This window comes from Polistes fuscatus, unplaced genomic scaffold (genome assembly GCF_010416935.1).
Source record: "Polistes fuscatus isolate 324 unplaced genomic scaffold, CU_Pfus_HIC Scaffold48, whole genome shotgun sequence".
Taxonomy (NCBI): domain Eukaryota; kingdom Metazoa; phylum Arthropoda; class Insecta; order Hymenoptera; family Vespidae; genus Polistes; species Polistes fuscatus.
The window spans coordinates 115,263-140,375 of NW_025113127.1; the positions used below are offsets into that span (position 1 = coordinate 115,263).

Here is a 25,113-nt window from a genome sequence, read left to right on the forward strand (position 1 = left end):
TTAAACTGGATAAATTATTGTAAATTTAAAAAAAAAGATTTGAATTATGTGTTATTTCGTGTTTAAATAATATAAAATGAGAAATAAATATCATACATTTTTATTTATACATTTATTATAAACAATACGAATTTATTCAATGTGATTGGAAGTATAATACAATAATCTGATAAATAATTTAAAACAAACAAACATAAATAATAACTAATTATTTCTTTAAATAATAATACGAATATTATTTCGTTTAATTTAAAACATAAGAATTATTCAATAAATTTCAATATTTTTGATATATTCTAATATGTGTATATATATATATATAATATGAGTATAGTGAAAAACTATAGAAAACATTCATAAATAAATATATATATGTAAAGAGAATATATTCTCTTTAAACTTAGCGCGCTAAGTATGATCCGCGCGCCTCTATGATGGTATATAAGCAAAGAAAAGTGAGAACGTATATAGGTTATAAATTTCGTTAAATAAAGATACATTAGTAATTGTTATTAACCGTACGGGTGATCAACGAATAGTGTTGTGAAAGAAAGACGAATAACTGACGTTATCATCGTCGTTTCTCTTATTTTAGATTTTTGTGATTTTTATCATTTGTGAATATTAGTAATAAAAGTCTTTTTTGAAGTTAATTGAGGTATGTATTATTATTTATTAGTTATTTGAGGTTAACTGAGATATGTATTATTATTTATTAGTTTTTTAGGTTAACTGAGATATGTATTATCATTTATTAGTTTTAATACGTTTCATTTCTTCTCTATAGTGATCATCAACTTAGGTTAAACATGAATAAACAAGATAACATGCTGTGTGATTTTTTTTATGCCTTTACCATAAGATGACATTTTTCTGATTTCGATCTAAGTATAACGATGAGTTATAAATCGTTCTCTTTATCCTGGTATTATAACAGACAATAGTAAGTAGAATAGCAATATTTTGTTCAATTAAAATACTTTACTGAGTAAAATATATGTATTATATTGTTTTTTAATTTAATTTATATGCTCTACTTCTCTTTTTATATTTTTTATATTTCATACATTAACTACTTTCTTAATAAGATTTAGCTAAGTGTGCGGCTGTACATTTTTTATTCCAATCAAAGACCATAACGCGTCCAAGAAAAAAAGTTCATTACAGCATCGGATCTATGCATATAAATTTCATTTTCTAATGGTTAACGATATAAAGATTTCTTTTAACTAATGTCTCCTTCGTAGAGATTTTATGTGAATTATTATGCGAATAGAATTCAACCACAGTTACAAGGAATGAGCAAGACATGAATCTGTTAAAAAGTAAAAATAATAATCTTGCTTCTGGAAGAAACAAATGTTATAATTCTCTTGAAAATTTTTTATTCAAAGCATTAGAAAACTGATTCACTCCGCATAGATGATCAATCATTTTACTGAAAGAGAGAGCGCATTATTTTCAACAACGATAAGAAGAAGCCGACGATACAAAAATCATGAAAGATTTGGGAAGACACCGTCTTCTTTTTATTCACTCTGGGAAGAAACCATGTGCATTAATATTCCATCAAAAGAATTGAAAAATGAATGCATTTTAGTTATTTATAAATTATTTTCTACAATAATTCTTATTCAACTATAATCTCTTGCATCTTTTTGACCAGTATCAGTATACATTTAAATTCTTGTTTCAGTTTTGGAGATTTCTAAAACTAATGCAGAGAAGTGTAATGCCTATTACTATCGTTATAAAAATTTATCTGAAAGAACGTACTCATCACAAACAAACATGGAACGTTGTAAGGCGTATAGGCTGCGAAAAGAAATGTTTTGTTACGCAAAAGAAGTATAACTTCTTAGGTGCGCACATAAGTCCACACACCAGTTTTTATTGTACTGATCGAAGCTATTTCTTCTTGTTCAGTTAACTTCTTTGGTCGAACTGAACGGTATTTATTTTTATAATTCCTTCAGATTTCGATTTTTTAATTAAGTAATGTATCATAGATCTATTAACATTTAATAACACCACCTCAAAACCCTGATATTAATCCGATTGAACATCTATGGGCAATAATAGGAAAAGAATTACAAAAATTTAATATAACATTAAAAACAAGTTTAAAAGACAAAGTACTCGAAGTATGGAGCTCCATATCACTAAGTATTACGGAAAATTTTGTAAAGAGTATGCATAATCGCTTACAAGATATTATTCGTGTTAAAGGTTGTCCTACTAAATATTAAAGGCTTAACAATTATCTGTCCAAATACTTTAGTGGCTTCAGCAATCGGTCTTTTAAAAACTTTTAGGATAATTAAATTAGCTTTTTGAAAAGTATTTAAAATATTTTTATTAAACTGTTATTGATCAAAGTCTTTTGACGATAAGAAATCATCAATATATATTGTGTTATAAGAAACTTAGAATAATAGGAACTCATCTAGTTTAAATCAGATTGAGCTAAATTAGGAAACAGTAAAACTGACTTGATATTTAGAGAAAAGTATATTTTCGAAATATTGAAACAAAGCGCTTGTTATTAATCTTGTCGAATCATAAACATTGGAAACCTTGGCCGGGTTAATTTCAAATTTAACGTTGTAAGTTAAATTAAAATTAAATTAAATTACATTAAATTGATTTTTTTTAATTTTATTCAATTAAAATAAATTAAAATAAACTAAATTAAACATGTTCTAGTAGTCTCATCATAAAATTTATATTCTACAGGGATTATATAGAAAAATGTTAAATTTGATGGCATCTACCTTACCGACACAAGCTTTAAAGCTTAATTATTGATTTAGAAGTCAGAAAAAGCTTCCTTTTATTATTATTAACTTAAAAATACCACGGTATTATTTTGTAGCAAGATTTGATATTTTTATAACGATTTATAAATAAAATTTGTAAACAAAAAGAGAAAATTTTGTGCGAAAACAACGATAATAATAATGAAAAAAATATAATCTACGTTTCTGCATGGAGTGCAGAATTCCTTAGTACACCAAAGGAAATAATAAAAGCTTTATCTGTTGAAAAGTTTTATACTCCTACAACAATACAATCTTTAATATTGCCACCAGCGATATTTGGAAGAAGAAATATTCTTGGAGCTGCTGAAAAAGGCAGTGGGAAAACTTTAGCATTTGGTATTCCTCTATTTTAAATGGTATATTAGAATTAAAGAAAAAACATTTACACACACACAGAAAACAAGGTGATGGATTAGAAAATGAAAGCTACGAGGAAGAATTGGAATGTTCCAATGATGAAGGTAAAAAAATATATCCAGTTGATTTAATTAATAAATTGACATTTAACTCAACCCTTTGCGCTCTGAATACTTTTCTCTGCCTATATTAGGTAATCAACTCGATGTACTTTTGGATAAATACAACAAATCTTATCGCTTAGATATTAAATTCAATGGATATTTTGAAATTAAACTAAAGAACAAAATTAACAATTATATCTGTATATATTTTAACAAGAAATAAAGAGTATGTATATGAAACTTATCAAAATAATAGTATCATTTAAATTTATCAGTTTTTGTTATTACGATTAGAAAAGTACAGTACTGGCGGTTAAAGTGCAATAGGTTAATGTAAACAGAACATTTATTATATTACATTTAAATATGTTAAAGATTCTAATGGGAGTGAGAGTTCTGAAGAAAGTGAGGAAGAAGTAGATAAAAATTTTGATAATGTTGGTGGGATTGGATGTGTACGTGTGACATATAATGTAAAAATGAAGGAAAAAAAAAAATGAATTCTTTGCAAAAACCAATTTACGCATTGATATTAACGCCAACCAGAAAATTAGATATTCAAGTAAAAGATCATCGTGTTAAAGCAGCCAAATATACTGATATAAAGGTAAGAAAAATTAGATTTAAAATAAAGGATTGAAATAGTTTAGAAAATAACTATTATGATGAAGATAATAACTGTAATCGAAGCAGATAAATGTTGATATTTTAGTTATTATTAACAATTTTTTTACATCAGAATTAATAAATGTTTTCAAGAGCTGTTAAAAATGTAGAAAATAAAAATAATCGATACTAAAGAAGTAATAGAAAATAATATGGAAGATAAAAAAGCGAAGATAAAAAACAAAGTATCTACTAAAGAAGATATTTAAAAAATTTCAATGCAATTATCGGAAAACATTCCGGCATCTATAAATCCTGATTTAAACTGGATAAATTATTGTAAATTTAAAAAAAAAGATTTGAATTATGTGTTATTTCGTGTTTAAATAATATAAAATGAGAAATAAATATCATACATTTTTATTTATACATTTATTATAAACAATACGAATTCATTCAATGTGATTGGAAGTATAATATAATAATCTGATAAATAATTTAAAACAAACAAACATAAATAATAACTAATTATTTCTTTAAATAATAATACGAATAATATTTCGTTCAATTTAAAATATAAGAATTATTCAATAAATTTCAATATTTTTGATATATTCTAATATGCGTATATATATATATATTATGAGTATAGTGAAAAACTATAGAAAACATTCATAAATAAATATATATATGTAAAGAGAATATATTCTCTTTAAACTTGGCGCGCTAAGTATGATCCGCGCGCCTCTATGATGGTATATAAGCAAAGAAAAGTGAGAACGTATTTAGTTTATAAATTTCGTTAAATAAAGAAACATTAGTAGTTGTTATTAACCGTACGGGTGATCAACGAATAGTGTTGTGAAAGAAGGACGAATAACTGACGTTATCATCGTCGTTTCTCTTATTTTACAGGTAGAATATAATTTTTAAAGATTGTAAATAGAAATATAGTTGGTATTGCAAATAGTAATATTAATTAAAATATAATCTCTTATTTTACAGAGAAACTAATTGGACAACTTATATGGACCATTCTAAACCCACGATATAGAAAAATATTATATATATATAAATAATAAATACTACAAGAAAAAATAAATTACTATAAATTAAATTTCTGATATGTATTATTATTTATTAGTTTTTTAGGTTTACTGAGGTATGTATTATCAATTATTAGTTTTAATACGTTTCATTTCTTCTCTATAGTGATCATCAACTTAGGTTAAACATGAATAAACAAGATAACATGCTGTGTGATTTTTTTTATGCCTTTACCATACGATGACATTTTTCTGATTTCGATCTAAGTATAACGATGAGTTATAAATCGTTCTCTTTATCCTGGTATTATAACAGACAATAGTAAGTAGAATAGCAATATTTTGTTGAATTAAAATACTTTACTGAGTAAAATATATGTATTATATTGTTTTTTAATTTAATTTATATGCTCTACTTCTCTTTTTATATTTTTTATATTTCATACATTAACTACTTTCTTAATAAGATTTAGCTAAGTATGCGGCTGTACATTTTTTATTCCAATCAAAGACCATAACACGTCCAAGAAAAAAAGTTCATTACAGCATCGGATCTATGCATATAAATTTCATTTTCTAATGGTTAACGATATAAAGATTTCTTTTAACTAATGTCTTCTTCGTAGAGATTTTATGTGAATTATTATGCGAATAGAATTCAACCACAGTTACAAGGAATGAGCAAGACATGAATCTGTTAAAAAGTAAAAATAATAATCTTGCTTCTGGAAGAAACAAATGTTATAATTCTCTTGAAAATTCTTTATTCAAAGCATTAGAAAACTGATTCACTTCGCATAGATGATCAATCATTTTACTGAAAGAGAGAGCGTATTATTTTCAACAACGATAAGAAGAAGCCGACGATACAAAAATCATGAAAGTTTTGGGAAGACACCGTCTTCTTTTTATTAACTCTGAGAATAAACCATGTGCAATAATATTCTATCAAAAGAATTGAAAAATGAATGCGTTTTAATTATTTATAAATTATTTTCTACAATAATTCTTATTAAACTATAATCTCTTGCAGCTTTGTGACCAGTACCAGTATAAATTTAAATTTCTGTTTCAGTTTTCGAGATTACTAAACTAAGTGTAATACCTATTACTAACGTTACAAAAATTTATCTAAAAGAATGTATCTATTACAAACTATCTATATAATCTATCTAAAGTATCTATACAAATAAGCACGGAATGTTGTAAGACGTATAGGTTGCGAAAGAAAATGTTTTATTACATAAAAGAAGTATAATTTCTTACATGCATACGTAAGTACACATACCTGGTTTTTTAAAAGAATAATAATATTCATTTTTTGTAGAAGCAAGATTATTATTTTTACCTTTTAACAGATTCATGTCTTGCCTATTCCTTGTAACTGTGGTTAGATTCTATTTGCCTAATAATTAACATGCGATCTTTACGAAGGAGACATTAGTTAAAAGATTTCTTTATATCGTTAACCATTGGAAAATGAAATTTATATGCATAGATCCGATGTTGGAATGAAGTCTTTTTCTTGGATCTGTTACAGTCCTTGATTGGAACAAAAAATGTACAGCCGTACACTTAGATAAAACTATTTGGGAATATAGTTTATGTATAAAATATAAAAAATATAGAAAGAGAAGCAGAGCACCATAAATTGAATTAAAAGTAATATAATACATATATTTTAGTCGGTAAAGTATTCTAACTGAACAGAATATTACTATTCTACTTACTATTGGCTCTTATAATATCAGGATAAAGAGAACAATTATAATTCATCAGTATTCTTAGATTTACCTTTTCTAGATTTAGAGAAGTTACATGTCTGGGTAAAGTTACTATTTGCCATGGTGGAAAGTTTGGTTTGGGCATTTCCTGGTCAAGGATAAGAGAAAGGCTAATTAAATATGTCAAATATTCTGGCTGATCTATACAGAAATAAAGCTCATCCTATGTATTAAATAATATCACAAATATTATTATTCTACTACTTGTTATTCTATAATGATTTGCATTGAATATTTTGGAAAGCAAATCTATAAATATAATATATATATGTAAGCTTTGTATACATGTGCCGGTGTATTGAGTGATTAGCTGTTTGGATGTGGCGCTATACATCGGATAAACAAAAACATTAGAGAGATAGGAAGGGAGAGACAGTTGGTGTTTAAATCTAGCAGGAGTGACAGTTGGTGTTTAAATCTTGACAAGAGCGTTTTTGAAGTTTAGTAGAAAAATCTTGTAAATTAAATTTAATTAAAAACGTATTAAGATTGGCATCAATTAATAGAGAAACGGAAGCATGAACTTTTAATTGTTGATTTTCTTATTTTAGGTCAGTTGATCACGTGTAAATATTGTAAAATTATTAATCTAATTTATTATGTTTAAATAAATTACTCTTATTTTAGACGAATCTAATTGTGGTTCTTACTCTCAACAAATTAAGGATTACAAACATATTATAAATCAACAATTAGTACGTTTGTGGAAAACAAAGGAGACATGGCGAAGCTACAGTTTGAATTTGAACTGGCGGCTGATACAGATAAAAAATCTAACGATATTATAATCAAAACAATAACAGATATAGATGGAAAAAAATTCTTGATGCAACAATGTTACCAGTCTTACAAACAACACCCAGAATTATCGAAACTAAACGAATTTAAAAGAGTTAAGAAATCACTAGAAAAACGTGGCCAAGGAAGAAATGTTTGGATAACATTAGACGATGAAATTTTAAAACTCTATAAAGATGAAAGTGGAAATATGATATACAATGATTTTTTGCTAGAAGATGTTACTAACATAGAACAAAGCACAAAAAACATTCCTGCAACACAGATAGACGAAAACTTAATGAAATTTCTTGAAAAGTTATGCAAAAAAGAACCTACACAGAAGAATAAAAATAAAAATTGGAATGAATTATGTGGAAAATTTGTGCTGGATAAATTTGAAGGAAAGAAAATGAATGCGAACCAATGGTTACAAATATATGAAAGTGAATGCAACAGATTAGACATAAAAAATGATGTTGAAAAAATTGAAATTTTAAGATTATTTTTATATGATACGATAAAGGATTGGTTCCACTCAATATTAATTAGACATTCATTAAACTCTGAGTGGACAACATGGAAAAATAATTTTTTACAAACATTCGCAGATAGAGGTTGGTCATCTGTTACTTATGCTTTAAATTACAAGTATCTCACTGGTTTAATCCTAGAGTATGTAGAAAAAAAAGAACACTTACTACTGAAAATAAATAAAAATATGGATAATAGAACGTTAGTGGATTTGATTGCTGACGGACTACCAACATTTGTAAAAAACAAAATTGACAGACAAGAGACTAATAATTCAGTTGATTTATTTAGTGAACTAAGGAAATACGAAAACATTAGTGGGAAAAATTTAAAAAAAAATAAATGAAAATAGACCAAAAATAATAAAACCTGAAACGAAACTGACTTTGAAACAGCCTTGTAAAATTTGCGAAAGTAAAGGTAAGAAAAACAGATATCATTCTGAAAATTTGTGTTGATTTAAAGAAGAAAGGACTGAAGATAAAATAAACAATTCCATATTACAAATCGACACTTTCGAAGATCCAAAAAACTAAATATTCCCCCGCTGATTGAAATTAAGGTGTTACTAAATAACACAATTGAATGCACAGGTATTTATGATCCTGGTTCAAACATAACACTAATAAATTCCAAATTAGTAAAAATAAAAATTTGACAAAAGACAACTTTAGTAGCACAATAAAAACAATTAGCGGTAGGGGAAAAACTGATTGCTTAATAACGTTAAATGCAAATATACTAAACAAAGAAGATAAAATCAATGCATTTGTTTATAATAATGAAAATTTCAATCACAATATGATATTAGGACTAGACACTATAGATAGATTTGGATTGACTCATGATAGGAATTTAAATATCCAATTACAAAAAGAAATAAAACAAAAGGTAGAAAAAAAAGAAAAAGTATCAGAAGATATGCTGATACCAAAAGAGATAAAAATTAAAAACAATAATAAAATTAAGATACAGGAGAAAGAAAAATAGTATTGGAAAATGCATTCACCAAATTTCAAGTAAATTTTAATGAAGGTATTAATATAGAAGAATTTAATATAGATATTGATCATTTAGATACTGATCAAAGATGTACAATTATAAAGCTATTAGAGAATTATAAAAGCATATTTGCAAAAGACAAATATGACATTGGTAACGTCAAAAATTACGAAGCATTCATAGACCTGCAAACAAACAAGTATTGTTCAAAGAGACCATACAAATGTTCATTAGATGACAAAGCGGAAATTGAAGGCCAAGTAACTCATTTATTAAAACGTCAACTTATTGAAGAATGTTACGGCCCTTTTGCAGCGCCAGTCACACTAGCTTATAAAAGAGAGGAAGGAAGAAAAAGTGGACTGTGCGTTGATTTTAGAGATCTGAATAAACTGATAGTGCCTCAATTTCAACCGTTTCCCCTAATTGAAGATCTAATGGTAAAGACTTCAGATTGCAAGTTTTTCACAACACTCGATATAAATTCAGCCTTCTGGTCTATACCATTGAGAGTTCGAGATAGAGAAAAAACTGGGTTTGTGACACAAGAAGGTCATTACCAATGGACGGTTTTACCGTTTGGATTAAAAACATCTCCAGCAATTTTCCAGAGAATCTTGGTAAATATAATTAGGAAACACAACCTATCAAATTTTGTCGTGAATTACATAGAAGATATACTGATATTCTCAAAGACGTTCGAAGAACATGTTAATCATTTAAAACAATTATTGAACGCTATTGTAGAAGAAGGATTCAGACTAAAACTTACAAAATGCAGATTTGCAGCCAACTCAGTGAAATATTTAGGTCACTTTATTACAGAAAATACTGTAACCCCTTTAAAAGATAATTTAAAATCCATAATAGACTTTCCGGTACCAAAAAACAGGAAAAACATCAGACAATTTCTAGGTAAAGTCAATTTTTACAGAAAATACATCCCTAACGTCTCAGTATTACTCGAACCTTTACATAATCTACTCAGGAAAAATATAAGTTTTAGTTGGTCAAATGATTGTGATGCTGCTTTCAATAAAGTCAAAGAGTATTTATGCTCAAAGCCAATCCTAGCTATTTATAATCAAAAAGCTCCAACGTTTATATACACAGACGCGAGTATCAACGGTATAGGAGCCATATTAAAACAGTCACAAAAAGATGGCACACGTAAGCCAGTAGCCTATTTTTCAAAAAAATTGAGTGAGTCACAGAAACAAAAGAAAGCAATCTTTCTAGAATGCTTAGCTATAAAAGAAAGTTTAAAATTTTGGCAACATTGGCTGATTGGAAACACATTTAAGATTTACACAGACCATAAACCGTTGGAAGATCTAAATATAAAAAATAGAACAGATGATGAATTAGGAGAAATGTCACACTATATATCGCAATATAATTGCAAAATCATATATAATCCTGGAAAAGAAAACACCAAAGCTGACTGCCTTAGCAGAAACCCTGTCTATGAACACGATGAAAATGGCGAAGACAAGTTAAAAACAGTCAATATCATAAACCTGAATGATATAGTAATTGATCAACAAAAGAATACAAGTTTAAAAGATAAGAAATATCTTATCATGGAAAATAATATCTATTATAAACAAGATAAAAAGAAAAGAAATAAAATAGTCCTAAGCGAAGAATATAGTAAAATAATAATAAAAAAAATCCATGAAGAATTTTGCCATATTGGAATGAACCAATTAGAAGCAAAAATGAGACCATTTTATACGGCACCAAATTTGTCGACTAATATAAAATTGATTTGCAAAAGCTGCGAAATTTGCATAAAAAATAAAACGAGACTAAATAAGAGATTTGGATTGATGTCATACTTGGGTCCAGCAGAAAAACCGTTTCAAATAATATCAGTGGATACAATTGGTGGCTTCGGTGGACAGAGATCAACGAAAAGATACTTACATTTACTGGTGGACCATTTCACCAGATTTGCTTATATCGTATGCTCTAAAGATCAAGCAGCCAAAGACTTCATAAAATTAATCAATAAGACTCCTAAGGAAAGTAAGATTGAAATATTACTAGCAGATCAATATCCAGCGATTAACTCAAAAGAATTCAAAAACTACCTCAAGAGAGAAATATTGATCTAATTCACACAGCAGTAGATGCACTCTTTTCAAATGGATTGAATGAGAGATTGAACCAAACTTTGATAAATAAAATAAGATGTATGCTTAATAGTGTTGATAAAAAGAAGGCTTGGTCGAAGATCGCAGAAGAATGCGTGAAAGCATACAATAATACAGTCCATACTGTAACAAGATTTTCGCCTACTTATTTGATGAGCGGTGAGTCTACGGATTTACTTCCTCCTGAATTAAAAGACAAAAACAAAAATTCTAATAATTTAGAAGAGCTTCGGTCTGTACAATAAAAACTGGTGTGTGGACTTATGTGCGCACCTAAGAAGTTATACTTCTTTTGCGTAACAAAACATTTCTTTTCGCAGCCTATACGCCTTACAACGTTCCATGTTTGTTTGTGATAAATACGTTCTTTTAGATACATTTTCATAACGATAGTAATAGGCATTACACTTCTCTGCATTAGATTTAGAAATCTCCAAAACTGAAACAAGAATTTAAATGTATACTGATACTGGTCAAAAAGATGCAAGAGATTATAGTTGAATAAGAATTATTGTAGAAAATAATTTATAAATAACTAAAATGCATTCATTTTTCAATTCTTTTGATGGAATATTAATGCACATGGTTTCTTCCCAGAGTGAATAAAAAGATGACAGTGTCTTCCCAAATCTTTCATGATTTTTGTATCGTCAGCTTCTTCTTATCATTGTTGAAAATAATGCGCTCTCTCTTTCAGTAAAATGATTGATCATCTATGCGAAGTGAATCAGTTTTCTAATGCTTTGAATAAAGAATTTTCAAGAGAATAATAACATTTGTTTCTTCCAGAAGCAAGATTATTATTTTTATTTTTTAACCGATTCATGTCTTGCTCATTCCTTGTAACTGTGGTTAAATTCTATTCGCATAATAATTCACATAAAATCTCTATGAAGGAGACATTAGTTAAAAGAAATCTTTATATCGTTAACCATTAGAAAATGAAATTTATATGCATAGATCCGATGCTGTAATGAACTTTTTTTCTTGGATGTGTTATGGTCTTTGATTGGAATAAAAAATGTAGAGCCGCATACTTAGCTAAATCTAATTAAGAAAGTAGTTAATGTATGAAATATAAAAAATATATAAAGAGAAGCAGAGCATGTAAATTAAATTAAAAAACAATATAATACATATATTTTACTCAGTAAAGTATTTTAATTGAACAAAATTTTGCTATTCTACTTACTATTGTCTGTTATAATATCAAGATAAAGAGAACGTTTGTAATTCATCAGTATTCTTAGATTTAAATAAAAAATTATCATCATATGGTTGGGCATAAAAAATTGCACAACTTGTTATCTAATTTTTCCATTTTCAACCTATATTTGTGATCACTATAGAGAGGGAATGAAACGTATTAAAACTAATAAATGATAATACATACCTCAGTTAATCTAAAAAACTAATAAATAATAATACATATCTCAGTTAACTTTAAATAACTAATAAATAATAATACATACCTCAATTAACTTCAAAAAAGACTTTTATTACTAATATTCACAAATGATAAAAATCACAAATGTAATTCCTTACCTCTGACGTCTTCGTCTTTAAAAAACAATTCTAATGTTAAAATTATATCGATTACAAATTTTAAATCGAAAATTTGCAAAAAAGGAAGAGACGGTAATTATTATTTATCGACTGAAGAATCTTCGTAATTTGTAAAATTTTGTCTTTATCGAGATAATATTTTTGGGATCAACAAATGATCGTTTGGTCTTTCAGAAATTAAAGGATATTATTGTGATCATCATTCTATTTCGTATCGCGTATACATTCCGGATTTTTCAAATAAGATACATGTAACTTCTCATACGCCTTAATATCAGAAATTTAATTTATAGTTATTTATTTTTTCTTGTAGTATTTATTATTTATATATGTAATATTTTTCTATATCGAGGGTTTATAATGGTCCAAATAAGTTGTCCAATTAGTTTCTCTGTAAAATAAGAGATTATATTTTAATTAATACTACTATTTGCAATACCAATTATATTACTATTTACAATCTCTAAAAATTATATTCTACCTGTAAAATAAGAGAAACGACGATGATAACGTCAGTTATTCGTCCTTCTTTCACAACACTATTCGTTGATCACCCGTACGGTTAATAACAATTACTAATGTATCTTTATTTAACGAAATTTATAAACTAAATACGTTCTCACTTTTCTTTGCTTATATACCATCATAGAGGCGCGCGGATCATACTTAGCGCGATAAGTTTAAAGAGAATATATTCTCTTTACATATATATATATTTATTTATGAATGTTTTCTATAGTTTTTCACTATACTCATATTATATATATATAATATGTTTGTAATCCTTAATTTGTTGAGAGTAAGAACCACAATTAGATTCGTCTAAAATAAGAGAATTAACAATTAAAAGTTCATGCTCCCGTTTCTCTAATTATTGATACCAATCCTAATACGTTTTTAATTAAATTTAATTTACAAAATTTTTTACTAAACTTCTAAAACGCTCTTGCCAGATTTAATGACTGTCACTCCTGCAATATTTAAACACCAACTGTCACTCCTGCTAGATTTAAAAACCAACTGTCTCTCCTTTCCTATCTCTCTAATGTTTTTGTTTATCCGATGTATAGCGCCACATCCAAACAGCTAATCACTCAATACACCGGCACATGTATACAAAGCTTACATATATATATAAACAAATTTTGTGTGTGTGTTGTATTTAATTATGCCAACAATAAAAACAAAATTTCTGGTAGAAAATAGTCAATTCTGTCTCAAAATGTATATGCTTAAGGTAGCAATAGCAAATCTAAAACTACTTTCATATTTTTGATTAATAAATGCAACTGAAACTTGAAATATTTTTTTATTATTTTAATATTTAAAAAAATATTCTAAACATTTTTCGTAGATCCTTTTTTATTTCCCTACATTATGAAATTATTATAAAAATACCATGTGTTACACACTAAAATAAAATACTTCAATATTAGTAGTAATGTTTTGCTTTACTTATTTTAATAATTAATGATCCAATTTTGCGAAGCATTTGAAGAGGTTTAACAATTTCTCAAGATTGTCTTTTATAATTCACATAATCCACTATTAGTTTCATAAAATGTCTTGTAGAAATATATTCAAATTGTATTGCTATTAATATGTTATACGCATGTGCAACTACAAATTCAAGGCGCAAGCGCACTTTGAAAAAAATCTCCCACTCATGACGTTTCCACATTTGTAATTATTAATAAGTAATTAAATAATTAGTTAAAAAAATTAGCAATTATGGATTTTAAATAACCATTTTATTAGCAATTTAGCTCACTTATTCATTTTTTCTGCTGTTGCAAACTACGTTGTTTTACTTAGAATTAAAAAAAAGAAGTTTTCATATTTTTAATTGTCAATAACTAATTAAATAATTAATTAAAAAGTTAGCAATTATGGATTTTGAATTAGCAAATAGTTAGCAATTAATGCTGTTATTCATTTTTTTCAGCTGTTGTGGTTCTACGCCAATTTTTTAATGCTGATTCTAACTGTTAAGAAATAATTACTTACACTTTTAAGTTTCCGTCTCTCTCCGCTATATCGTAGTGGCAAGAGTGAATCTCGCGCGTGATTAGCGCTATTGTCGCATTGTTAAGGTATATCGTTCTTATTGTACAGTTGATTTTAGTCGAAAAGTTAGGAGTTTAATGTCCGTGTAATTAGATTGGCCACATAATCCATGAACATTCGTTAATGAGCTCTCGAAGGAAGCGGTTGTTTTGTCTACAGAAAGAAGTCTCGAGTTTCTTTGGCTTCTTCGCTGATTGATATATAATACGGTAAGACTTTAAAGATATATTTTATTTATATATATATTTTTTTATGGAAAAATTTGTTCGAATTTTAAGTAGATTTTTGTTAATATTTTAATTAAATAATATACTAAATTTTGGGGTAATTTGCTATAATTTACCATTTTCTTTTATTATTACTTTATATAAGCACTTATGTTATCTTAAGGTGGTTTTTTTTATATTTTGAAACAACAATAATTTATTGTTACGTGACTCTCTCTAATATTATATTTCATTTAATAATTATATTCTTGCAACTTTTTTCTATAGCGTGTAACATTCCTATGTTATGTATGTATATTATTAGTAGTTTTCGTAGATTAAAAAATAATTTATTTATTTTATTAAGAACTACTTTCTTTCTTTGCCTTTCGTAGGAACTCGTTTTTATATATTTAATATTGCTTATACGTTAAATATATCAGAAAATTGTATCTAAAATCTGACTAATTATGATTATACAAATTATCAGTTTGCGTCTATGAAAAATGTAGCCTCTTTGTTTCGTATTTGTTTATAGTTATATACTTTATATTTTCCAAGGATTATCAAAGACAGATTATTATAAAATAGAAATGGTAGATGAATATGTTTTACGCATTTATCAAGGCTATTTTTAAAGAGTATATGTGAACTATAAAAACTTTTCTTACGAAATTCTAAGGTTACTTTTCTTTTATTCGCGGTTATTGCTTTCTTTTTTTTTTTAGTTTTCTCGTGTAGGAACTCGTGAGCACGTTAACGAATAATAAAGGAGACTTTCTAATGTTTATTGTTTTTATTGTCTGATGCTTTTGATCACTTTGATTTGTTCTTTTTTTTTAGTTCGTAACTCATAGAAATTCATCGTAGTTTGTTGAATAATTTAACACTTAATTAAAACAAAATATTAATTTTACCAATAATGTTTAATTTAATGAGAAATGATAATAATATGAAATAATTGTAAATAACCTTGGTAATAATAATGCCGTCATATTAACTTAATAGCAAATGCAGTTGTGATTTAAATCATTATTAATTCTGAATATCAATAAATTAATAATGCTTAAATATTAATAATTCTAATTAATGTTATTTAATAAATTCATATTAATACTTTGACGTCCGAGCGTTTCGAAAAAATTTCTTCGCTTGGCGCCGGCAGCGCTATTACGGATTACTTCGCTCACGCCCGACCGTTCTCTTACTGCAGTGGCTCCCAAACTTTTTTGATCCATGGACCCTTTTTTATAGTCAAAAGTTGTCCACGGACCCCCAAGTGAGAAAGCTACTATAAAGCATAGGACAAAAATTTAAAAAAAAATTGTTGAAGAAGTATTTATTGAAATTATAACTTTTGTTTAAAATTAAATAGAAAAAATTAATGCCTTTGATGAACGTGATGAGATTTTATCAGTATATTTATGTCTGGTTCGATGTTTGTGAGAAGCAACCGCGAATCCCCACGAGCACTATTTTATAGTCGGTTTCTTTTTTTTGTGATGAGATTCATAACGGCACTGAATCCACATTCTACCGAATAGGAAGACGGGAAAGCAGTCAACAACTTCTGTTCAGTAACCTATAACGCAGGATAAAAAATTAGGATTTGTTTTTATAACCAGAATTTGTGGTATCCTTGAAACATTGGTTTAAGTTTCTCATTTGTGGATATTTTTTTATATTAATAATTAAACCTTGCGCGGACCTCTTTGGAGCTTTGGAACTTTGGAGCGACAAAGTAAATCAATTTAAAATTTTTACATTTAGTTTAAGTATTAAGAAAGAAAAATTTTACCAAATTTTTATTCTCTTCGTAACATTTTTCATAGCTCCTAAACATCCTTAACACTAGGTTTACGGACATTTCTTATATACCTATCTGTACGAACACGCGTCATATGTTAAAAACACACATTTCTTTATACCATAACAACAAAGGACAAAATTTCTTATATCTCTACCTATTAGAAAAACATATTTACTTATTCTAGAAATATCTAATAAATTTGTTTATATAGAAAATGCATTTATCGTATCCTAGAAATACCAATTTGAATATTCATATTTTAACCGTCTCTTGTCTTTATACACTTATTCACACCTTTATTTATACATTTTCCCTAATCCTACATATAACTATATATTTATTTTAACGCGTATATTGAATGTAATTTAATATAATATGATAAAGTATAGTGGAATAGAATTGTAAGTGTCGATAGTCTTCTCCCCCCCGAATCACTAATTAATTACTGTCGTATCTTTCACTGTTTTTCGTCGTAATTTTGAACTAAAACTTTGTGCGTTTTACTTAACTAAAATAATCCTTACTCGTTGTACTTCTTAACATCTTATTCTAATTCATTGTACTTCGTAACGTAACATAACATAATCTAATTTAAGATTTATTAGTATTAATTATATTAAGTTTAATAGTATTAGTGTTTAATTTGATATAATTGTTAAGAAAAATTAGGATATTGATAAATATTTTTAACCTTAACAGCATACACATTACTTTAAACCATACTCTCTTAACTTTAAACCATACATTTTACTTTAAACCTTACAATCTACTTCTAAACCTTACATTTTACTTAAAATCTTCTTATTTACTTTAAATCTTGCTTTTATCTGTTCCTTTATTGACTATATATATAAGAATCTGCCTGACGATCTCCCATGCGCTCGCGTTTCATTCCACAACTTTTCTTTTTTTTGTGTCTTTTTCTTATTGATCTCGTAGGTCTAGGATACAATACGCACACGCACGCATGCACTCACACGCACGCATGCACGCACACGCACGCATGCACGCACGCATACACACATATACAAACAAACGATCGTACTTACAATCGTGCTCTAAAATATAAGCACGGAAGGACACGGTCTATAGTCCATCTCCTTAACACTAGAAAGACGGGAGCTTAGTATATACCTATATTGCCTGAAAGCAGTCAAAATGACTGCATTGTGAAAAAATAACTAATGCGCAAAGTAATTTGTTTAACAGTAATTTTTAATATATTTTATATCACTAACAGTCATATAACAAGTTATTAATAAGTATTAACAATGAAAAAAATGTATTTCAGTTCGAAAAAAAATAATTTATGCATTATCTGGACATTTTAAGCAAATAAAAGTGCCAATCTTCTTTGATGTACATCTTCCGCAAATATACTTTTTACATTTTTGACAAATATTATTTGTTTTGTTATTGTGGCAAAGTCGTATTTGACAAATTTTTCGTTTGGTAGAATCTGTTGTATTTGAAGATGTTGCAGTTGATACTTGTTGGTCTTCCTGTTGTGATGAATTTTTTTCTCTTTCAGTTGTGTAATCGGCGGAAAGCTGTTCTGCTAATTGAAACAGGAACTGTTTTCGTTCAATTTGTATTCCGGTCACTTCTTTATAAAGGATCCAAGCATTTATTGCAGCCAAATATAAAATGTTAAAAAATATTTGGAGGGGCCATCTACAAGAACTAGATTTCACCGTATATTTTCTGGCCATTTGATCCGTTATATCAACTCCAAATTTTGTTTTATTATAAAACTGAATAGAATCTGATAACATTTTTCTATTACTTTTATCACTTTTAACAAATTTATGCCTGGAACTTAGAACAGCTACTCTTGTTCGGTTTGCTTTTATATATTGTAAGGACACAATTTTCTGATCTATATAGGAGAGTGGAAAAACGAGGCATGTTATCCTTCGATTGTTTGGCTGCTTTGGGTAATTCTCTTTTATTTCCTCTAATAGTTTCAACTAATGTAGTTTTTTTGTCCAATAATTTCGTCGCTAGTGACATGCTCGTAAAAAAGTTGTCGGTCGTGGCACTTCTTCCACAGCCTGTATATGGTTCGACAAGTTTCAGAACAACGTATTCGCTTAGAAGAATTGACGATGATCGTTGTTCATCTTTCCCCAAGTAAGAAAAACCATTCAACACGTACTTGCTAGTAACGTCTGATGCAAGCCAGAATTTGATGCCAAATTTATTCGGTTTATTAGGCATATATTTTATAAACTTGCACCAAGCTTTTGTTCGAGATAATTGTTCGTCAACTGTTATGGTTTGCCCTGGTTGATAGCAAGCTTGACTGTTTTCAATAAACTTGTCCTATATTTCTGAAACCAAGGCAAATTTATTTGTTCGGATGCGTGTACTTCTTTCAGTCCGTTTGTCAAAACAAATAAATCGTAGAATTTGCTTGAAATTATCTCGGGACACAGTTCTTCTGAAAAATTCGGGACCCCACTTGACTGACCATAAAAAACTTAGTTATGAACCAGTTACGAACTGGTCTTTTCCAAGCAGTCAAAATGACTGCTTTTCGGCAATATAGGTATAACACACATATAAATACCAGAAGAGAAGGAGGGGGTGGCAACAACAATGATTAATTAACCCATTTATATGTTGTAGAAAAAGTCACAAAATTATAAGAAGCTGTGTCCTTATTTAAATAATTATTTTTTTAATTGAAATACAAAAGCAGTCAAAATGACTTGCTTAGGCAATCTAGTGTTAAGTTTCATACAGCCAATTCTTTTTTTTTACGGTCATATGAGACATAGCAATCTATAAAACCGCGATTGTTCTTATAATTTTTATTTTTTTTTCTTATTCTTATTATTATTTTTTTTTGTTTCATTAAAATATAAAAACTCATTGCTACTTCACGAGAACGAATTGATTTATCCGATCTAACTGTGTTTATTAAACTATTTCATTCGAAAATATTTGTACATTAAAACGTGGGACATTCTCTCGCATTCATCGAATTATCGTTATTTTTATTTAATTATTATGCAGCTATAGTACAATGGTGTCGTAACCGCAATGTCTCTTCACCCTTCTTCTTATTTAACAGTCTCCCAAAAAAGTAACTGACAATATGAACGCATCTGTGTTTGCAAGTGATCCTTCAAAACTCTTAATACTAAACGTATAAAGAGCATCATCGCGTTTTGACTGTCGAATGTAATTAATTGTAAGTGATAATAATCTCTATCAAGCGTAAAGAATGATCTGTTAAAACTGTCTTTGATAAATTTTTTATTTTTGCAGCTATATATTAATAACGTTACCGTTAAGATACTGGTCGTCACTAAGGAAAAGGTATCACTAGAAATAAACCCAATCACTTATTCTCTGCGACAGTCAACCAGAATCATTGCTGTGAGAAGCCCATGACAATGAAGTCAAAGTAAAACCGCAGTACATCAAAATACAATCGAATACGCTCAAATGAAGGTGAGTGAGTGAGTGAAAGTGAAAGTGAAAGGGAGAAAGAGAGAGAGAACACTGGAATAGGGAGAGTTATCGGATCTTTTTCTATACTATCGAATAATTAATAATAATAATTAATAATTAATAATAATAATAATTAATTATTAATAATTAATAATAATTTTTAAGATTTGTAGAATGCTACTACATACTTTATATTTCCTTTTTTATTTCAAATAACTGTAAGAAGAAATAATATAAATATAGAATTGATTCTTTGACGTGTTTGCATAAAAATAAAATAAAATAGATTAAATGAACAGAAATGAAACCACGATGATGGAACGCAGCAGTCATTGCGAGCTTTGGGGATTGAATACATAAATGCTCTCCCTACTCGCTATGCCAAAATCTAAAGAGTAACAACCTCCCCGCATTACGTTACGTTACATTACGTTACATAATATTATCGTTAATAATAAAATGTTTCTTATTTCATAACTTTATACATACTATGTATAATTATTATGCAATGCTTAAGTTACACATTATTTATCGATACAACTACCTGACGCGAACATCGCATTTACATAACCTTAATAAACTTGCCTCTTTATTTTACGGGAGCACGAAGCGAAGGGGACTCTTCTTTTTTGTATTTTTTTGTTTTTTCTTCTTATGAATTTCTCTACTAGTGTACGTATACATATAGATATATACACATCCGAATGTCGAGAGATCTCTATACGATTTATACCTTAGTTGAATTTTATTTTTGCTTTAGTTTTGTTTATATAGTTTCATTTCGTTTCGTTCCGTTTTGTTTTTCCTTAATGCACACACATTCATATACCATATGATTTACTTTACGAGCATCGCGCTCCTGCGAATACACTGCTATTACACATCAGTTGAAAAAAAAATTCAATCACACGCACTAGGTGAGAGACATTCGTTGAACTATAAACGTAAATTTGATTTCAAATTTAAAAAAAAACTGTCGCATTCAAATGTTCATTGTACGCTATTTAAATATAATAAAATTTTTTTATTTTTCTTATTTATTCTTAAATAAGTTTCATTAAAAAATGTTTCTTTGCAGAAAGCCAGATGACGGCAAATACCAGTTTAATAGGTGGTTCATATTAAAGTAGCACATTTGTCTCGAGGACAAGCAGCAGCCATCTAATATACCAGGATTTTAATTGGTATATTAGGGAGTCTAAATACAGGTATATAAATATATATAAATATAATAATTATATTTATATATATTTAAATATATATATATATGTTATATGTTGAATTTTTTTTCAACTGATGTGTAATAGCAGTGTATTCGCAGGAGCGCGAGGCTCGCAAAGTAAATCATATGGTATATGAATGTGTGTGCATTAAGAAGAAACAAAACGGACCGAAACGAAATGAAACTAAACAAAACTAAAGCTAAAATAAAATATGTTATATATATATGTTGGATTTATTAATCATTGTTATTGCTGTCCTCAGGACAAATGTACAATTTTCGTGCGAACGACCTAATAGTATTTGGTGATGGCTAAAAGATATCAGAATTGCGAAGAGCCAAGACAGTACAAAATGCGAGTGCATTAATATAATGCGTCAGCCCCACACAACTCCGGTGAGATAGTAATTTTTATTTTGTAGTTAAGGAGGATGATCCAGTGACATTGATTGGGCACGATCGATATCAACATTGTTAACAACCATTCAATATGAGAGTAAGTGTTTGCTGAAAATATTCCCGAATATTGACGATGATGCCACGTGCCTTCCTCCCTTTTTACTTACATTATTCTTCCACTCTTTTCATTATGAGTCTTCTTCCTAATCCTCCACTTCTTCACCTTCTCCTTCCGCTTCATCTCCTTCTTCCAAATTTTCCTCTCCTTCTGGAATGTCATCTTCTTTGTCGTCTTCTTCTCCATCACCATCTACCTTTTCCTCTTCTCCTACTTCCTCCTCAATTTCTTCTTCCTCTATGTCACCATCACCATTCTCTTCCTTCTTTTGCTTTTTGGCCACGTCATTTCTCTCCTCGGCCGGCCTCTTGATTCCCTCGATTTCACACTTCGCGTCGGCAGAAGCTTTGTCGTTTCTTGCCACTTTCTCTACGGCGACTTCGTTGTTTTCCTTGGTACTCATGATGAATTCTTTTATATTTGATTCGCCTTAACTTGGAATCCTGAGATGCTTCTAGATGCTTTGATAATACCGATCACAACGTTGGAACTTTATCCAAAGCCATCCGGCTACAATACGTATCACAGCTTAAGTAGAATAACTATCTACACGCCGGAAGAGAAACTAAGCTATGAAGGTCGGACGAAAATATTAAAAATTGCCTCAAAAATATCAGCTGCAACGATAGCGTCACAGACCATAGTGCGAATCATACCATGGACAGGCCATTTGAACGGATCGGAAAATATCGAGTACGCTGATACAAGGAAACTCTTTTCCATAGATTCGCCTGTATTGCCAGCCGCATACTCGACATATCTATGGGCAAAGCACTGCAACATAGAAAATGTACCGAGTTGGAGAGGTTTTATGGAGGTTTTTACGACGGATAACACTAATGATGTTTCCAAAGTTGTTTGTCTGCCTCTTATCAATCAGCCTTCTTCCAATATGAGCACTATCAACACAGCTTTACACACCGCTCTAGTTGAGACTCGTCGAATTAATCAGAAAATTTGTTTCGAAACATTCGACTAACTATTGTACTATAAAGCTTGTGCGATTGTTGCTGCATCACAGCATATACTGAAAAACGTTGTGGTTCGCTTGCTCATGTCCTACTTGGGCTCAATCGGTCACATTATGAATGGCAGCGGACTTGAAGACATCTGGGCAGTAACATACGCTCCAGCATCAGTGAAAAAGATGTTGACGGGGAATGCTTATGCTCGTGCGATGCGTGCTCATATCCTTGACATTTATCAATCTGGGAGTAATGATCTGCCGTGAAATCGAAGGTGAAATACGTCAACAATACGACGAAGACGTTAAAGCTTTTCTCCAAAGTTGGTGTACAGAACCTCCGACTATCGGCGATTGTCAATCGGATCCTTCGATTACTTCGATTACTTCGATTACTTCGATTACTTCGATTACTGCGAACTTGACTACACAATTGGCAATTTTAAAAAATCGAGGACCTACAGCACAACTATGGGTGCAATACTTTGAGTGTGCAAAGTATTAAAGCCGTACATTTTACAAAACCAAACTTCCATCCGCAATATGACCTTTGTCATTGATGGCGGATTCCTCCTGCAAAACATCTGCTGGCCGCATGGAGCATCCTTTAAAAGAATTTGCGAATAATACTACTCGAATATTATCCAAAAATACGGAGAAAATCCTTCGGTCGTCTTTGATGGATACACCGAGGAATATGTAGGAATAAAATCGTACGAAAGATACCGCCGACGACAACGGAACATGGTACCAGATATAGAGTTCAATGAGAGCACAATAGTGACTTTAAGTCAAAAAAGGTTTCTCTCCAATGTTAAGAACAAAATGAAACTGGTGCAGATGCTGTCGGAATATTTATGTATGCACGGTCTGAACGTGAAACTTGCAAAAGAAGATGCCGACGCGCTTATAGCGAAGACAGCGATAGAGCTGAAACAAAATACGGGCCGCGAAGTGGCAGTTGTCGGTACTGACAACGCGACCTTCTGGTTTTATTGATCGGCTTATCTGATTCCAGTCCTCTATATTTTTACAAGATATCGCCAGGTAATTCTTCTTGGGGTTCTTTTTTTTTTATAAGTTAGTTCTATCTTACAAGTTTAAAAATTTTTCTACATTTTGTAATTTTTAATTATATACAAGAAAGAGAATAAAAATATCATAAAAATATTGGAAACAATAAATTCTTTTAAATCTTGTGCAAATAATAAGAGACGATTGTTTACTATTTATTTTTTATTTTTTTATTTAATAATATTTTATTGACCCTAGAGCCAAGGCTCCCTAAAGGCCATTAATTACAGTAAAGTACAATATAATGTATAGATAAAACAAAACAAAAATTAAAATTATGTAATTATTATTAAACTTATCATTATATTAGTAGTAACGCACAGTAAGTAGATAAATGTAAAAAGAAAATAGTAAATAATACATAGATAAAAGTATAACAGTTCTATAATTGTGGTATAGTAGTATTGGTTCGAAGCAATAAACATATGGTTTTAAAGAAAAAAAAAAAAAAAAAATTAAATTAAATTAAATCGTAATTCACAAAACACGCTGAATATCTCTATCAATAAAGTAGGTATAACATCTTAATCTGAATTCTTTATAGTCACTTAGAGCTACGATATCTTCCGGTAGTTGATTCCACAAACGAACAGCAGTAACCAAAAATGATTTGTCATAAGTCCTGGTTCTTGCATAAGGTAAACATAATACATCCAATTGCCTGACAGCACGACCACGAACAGAAGTAAGAATACTAAAGTTCGTTCTTAATATTTTGTCGTGCTGAAGACGCAACATTTTATATACTATGCAGGCCATTAAGAAGTCACGTCGACCTTGTAAAGTAAATCATCCTAAAGCTACTACAATATTATTTAATTTGTTATTGACTACACAATGTGTATTGTTATTAATTAATTACAGTTATCATTTTATTTTTTAACCGGTAAACACATAATAAAAATATATACATTCTTAATAGTAATAAATAACAATTATATATATAATATATACTCTAATCATTAAAAATTTTATGCAATAAAATTAAATTAATTCAATAAAAATTTTAATTATTTCAATAAAAATTTTTAATA

The 25,113-nt window shown here is 28.9% G+C and overlaps 1 protein-coding gene and 7 long non-coding RNA genes across 10 annotated transcripts; 5 read left to right on the forward strand and 3 right to left on the reverse strand.

Annotated features, from left to right (window-relative positions):
• Nucleotides 1-389: 389 nt before the first annotated feature.
• Nucleotides 390-3,900, forward strand: LOC122521777. Of its 3 annotated transcripts, XR_006304900.1 has the most exons (6): nucleotides 390-658; nucleotides 788-943; nucleotides 1,697-2,606; nucleotides 2,737-3,283; nucleotides 3,373-3,509; nucleotides 3,659-3,900. It is a non-coding gene; the product is annotated as an uncharacterized LOC122521777 (long non-coding RNA). The 3 variants fall into 3 exon arrangements; XR_006304899.1 differs by lacking the exon at nucleotides 390-658 and having other exon boundaries at nucleotides 742-943; XR_006304898.1 differs by lacking the exons at nucleotides 390-658; nucleotides 788-943; nucleotides 3,373-3,509 and having other exon boundaries at nucleotides 1,004-2,606.
• Nucleotides 3,901-4,539: 639 nt separating this feature from the next.
• LOC122521779 lies at nucleotides 4,540-4,948 on the forward strand. Its single transcript, XR_006304902.1, has 2 exons — nucleotides 4,540-4,804; nucleotides 4,895-4,948. It is a non-coding gene; the product is annotated as an uncharacterized LOC122521779 (long non-coding RNA).
• Nucleotides 4,949-5,029: 81 nt separating this feature from the next.
• LOC122521778 lies at nucleotides 5,030-7,067 on the forward strand. Its single transcript, XR_006304901.1, has 3 exons — nucleotides 5,030-5,257; nucleotides 6,011-6,209; nucleotides 6,294-7,067. It is a non-coding gene; the product is annotated as an uncharacterized LOC122521778 (long non-coding RNA).
• A 5,111-nt stretch (nucleotides 7,068-12,178) lies between these two features.
• Nucleotides 12,179-12,627, reverse strand: LOC122521774. Its single transcript, XR_006304896.1, has 2 exons — nucleotides 12,384-12,627; nucleotides 12,179-12,238 (listed from the first exon to the last, which is right to left on the reverse strand). It is a non-coding gene; the product is annotated as an uncharacterized LOC122521774 (long non-coding RNA).
• Nucleotides 12,628-12,944: 317 nt separating this feature from the next.
• On the reverse strand, nucleotides 12,945-13,787 carry LOC122521776. Its single transcript, XR_006304897.1, has 2 exons — nucleotides 13,239-13,787; nucleotides 12,945-13,148 (listed from the first exon to the last, which is right to left on the reverse strand). It is a non-coding gene; the product is annotated as an uncharacterized LOC122521776 (long non-coding RNA).
• A 7,373-nt stretch (nucleotides 13,788-21,160) lies between these two features.
• Nucleotides 21,161-21,677, forward strand: LOC122521781. Its single transcript, XR_006304903.1, has 2 exons — nucleotides 21,161-21,510; nucleotides 21,624-21,677. It is a non-coding gene; the product is annotated as an uncharacterized LOC122521781 (long non-coding RNA).
• Nucleotides 21,678-21,750: 73 nt separating this feature from the next.
• LOC122521782 lies at nucleotides 21,751-23,656 on the forward strand. The gene is made up of 2 exons (XR_006304904.1): nucleotides 21,751-22,020; nucleotides 22,500-23,656. It is a non-coding gene; the product is annotated as an uncharacterized LOC122521782 (long non-coding RNA).
• Nucleotides 22,106-22,459, reverse strand: LOC122521780 (bacchus). Its single transcript, XM_043642525.1, has one exon. It carries the CDS (start codon nucleotides 22,442-22,444, stop codon nucleotides 22,127-22,129), a length of 318 nt encoding a protein of 105 aa, XP_043498460.1. The 5' UTR covers nucleotides 22,445-22,459; the 3' UTR covers nucleotides 22,106-22,126.
• Nucleotides 23,657-25,113: the final 1,457 nt, after the last annotated feature.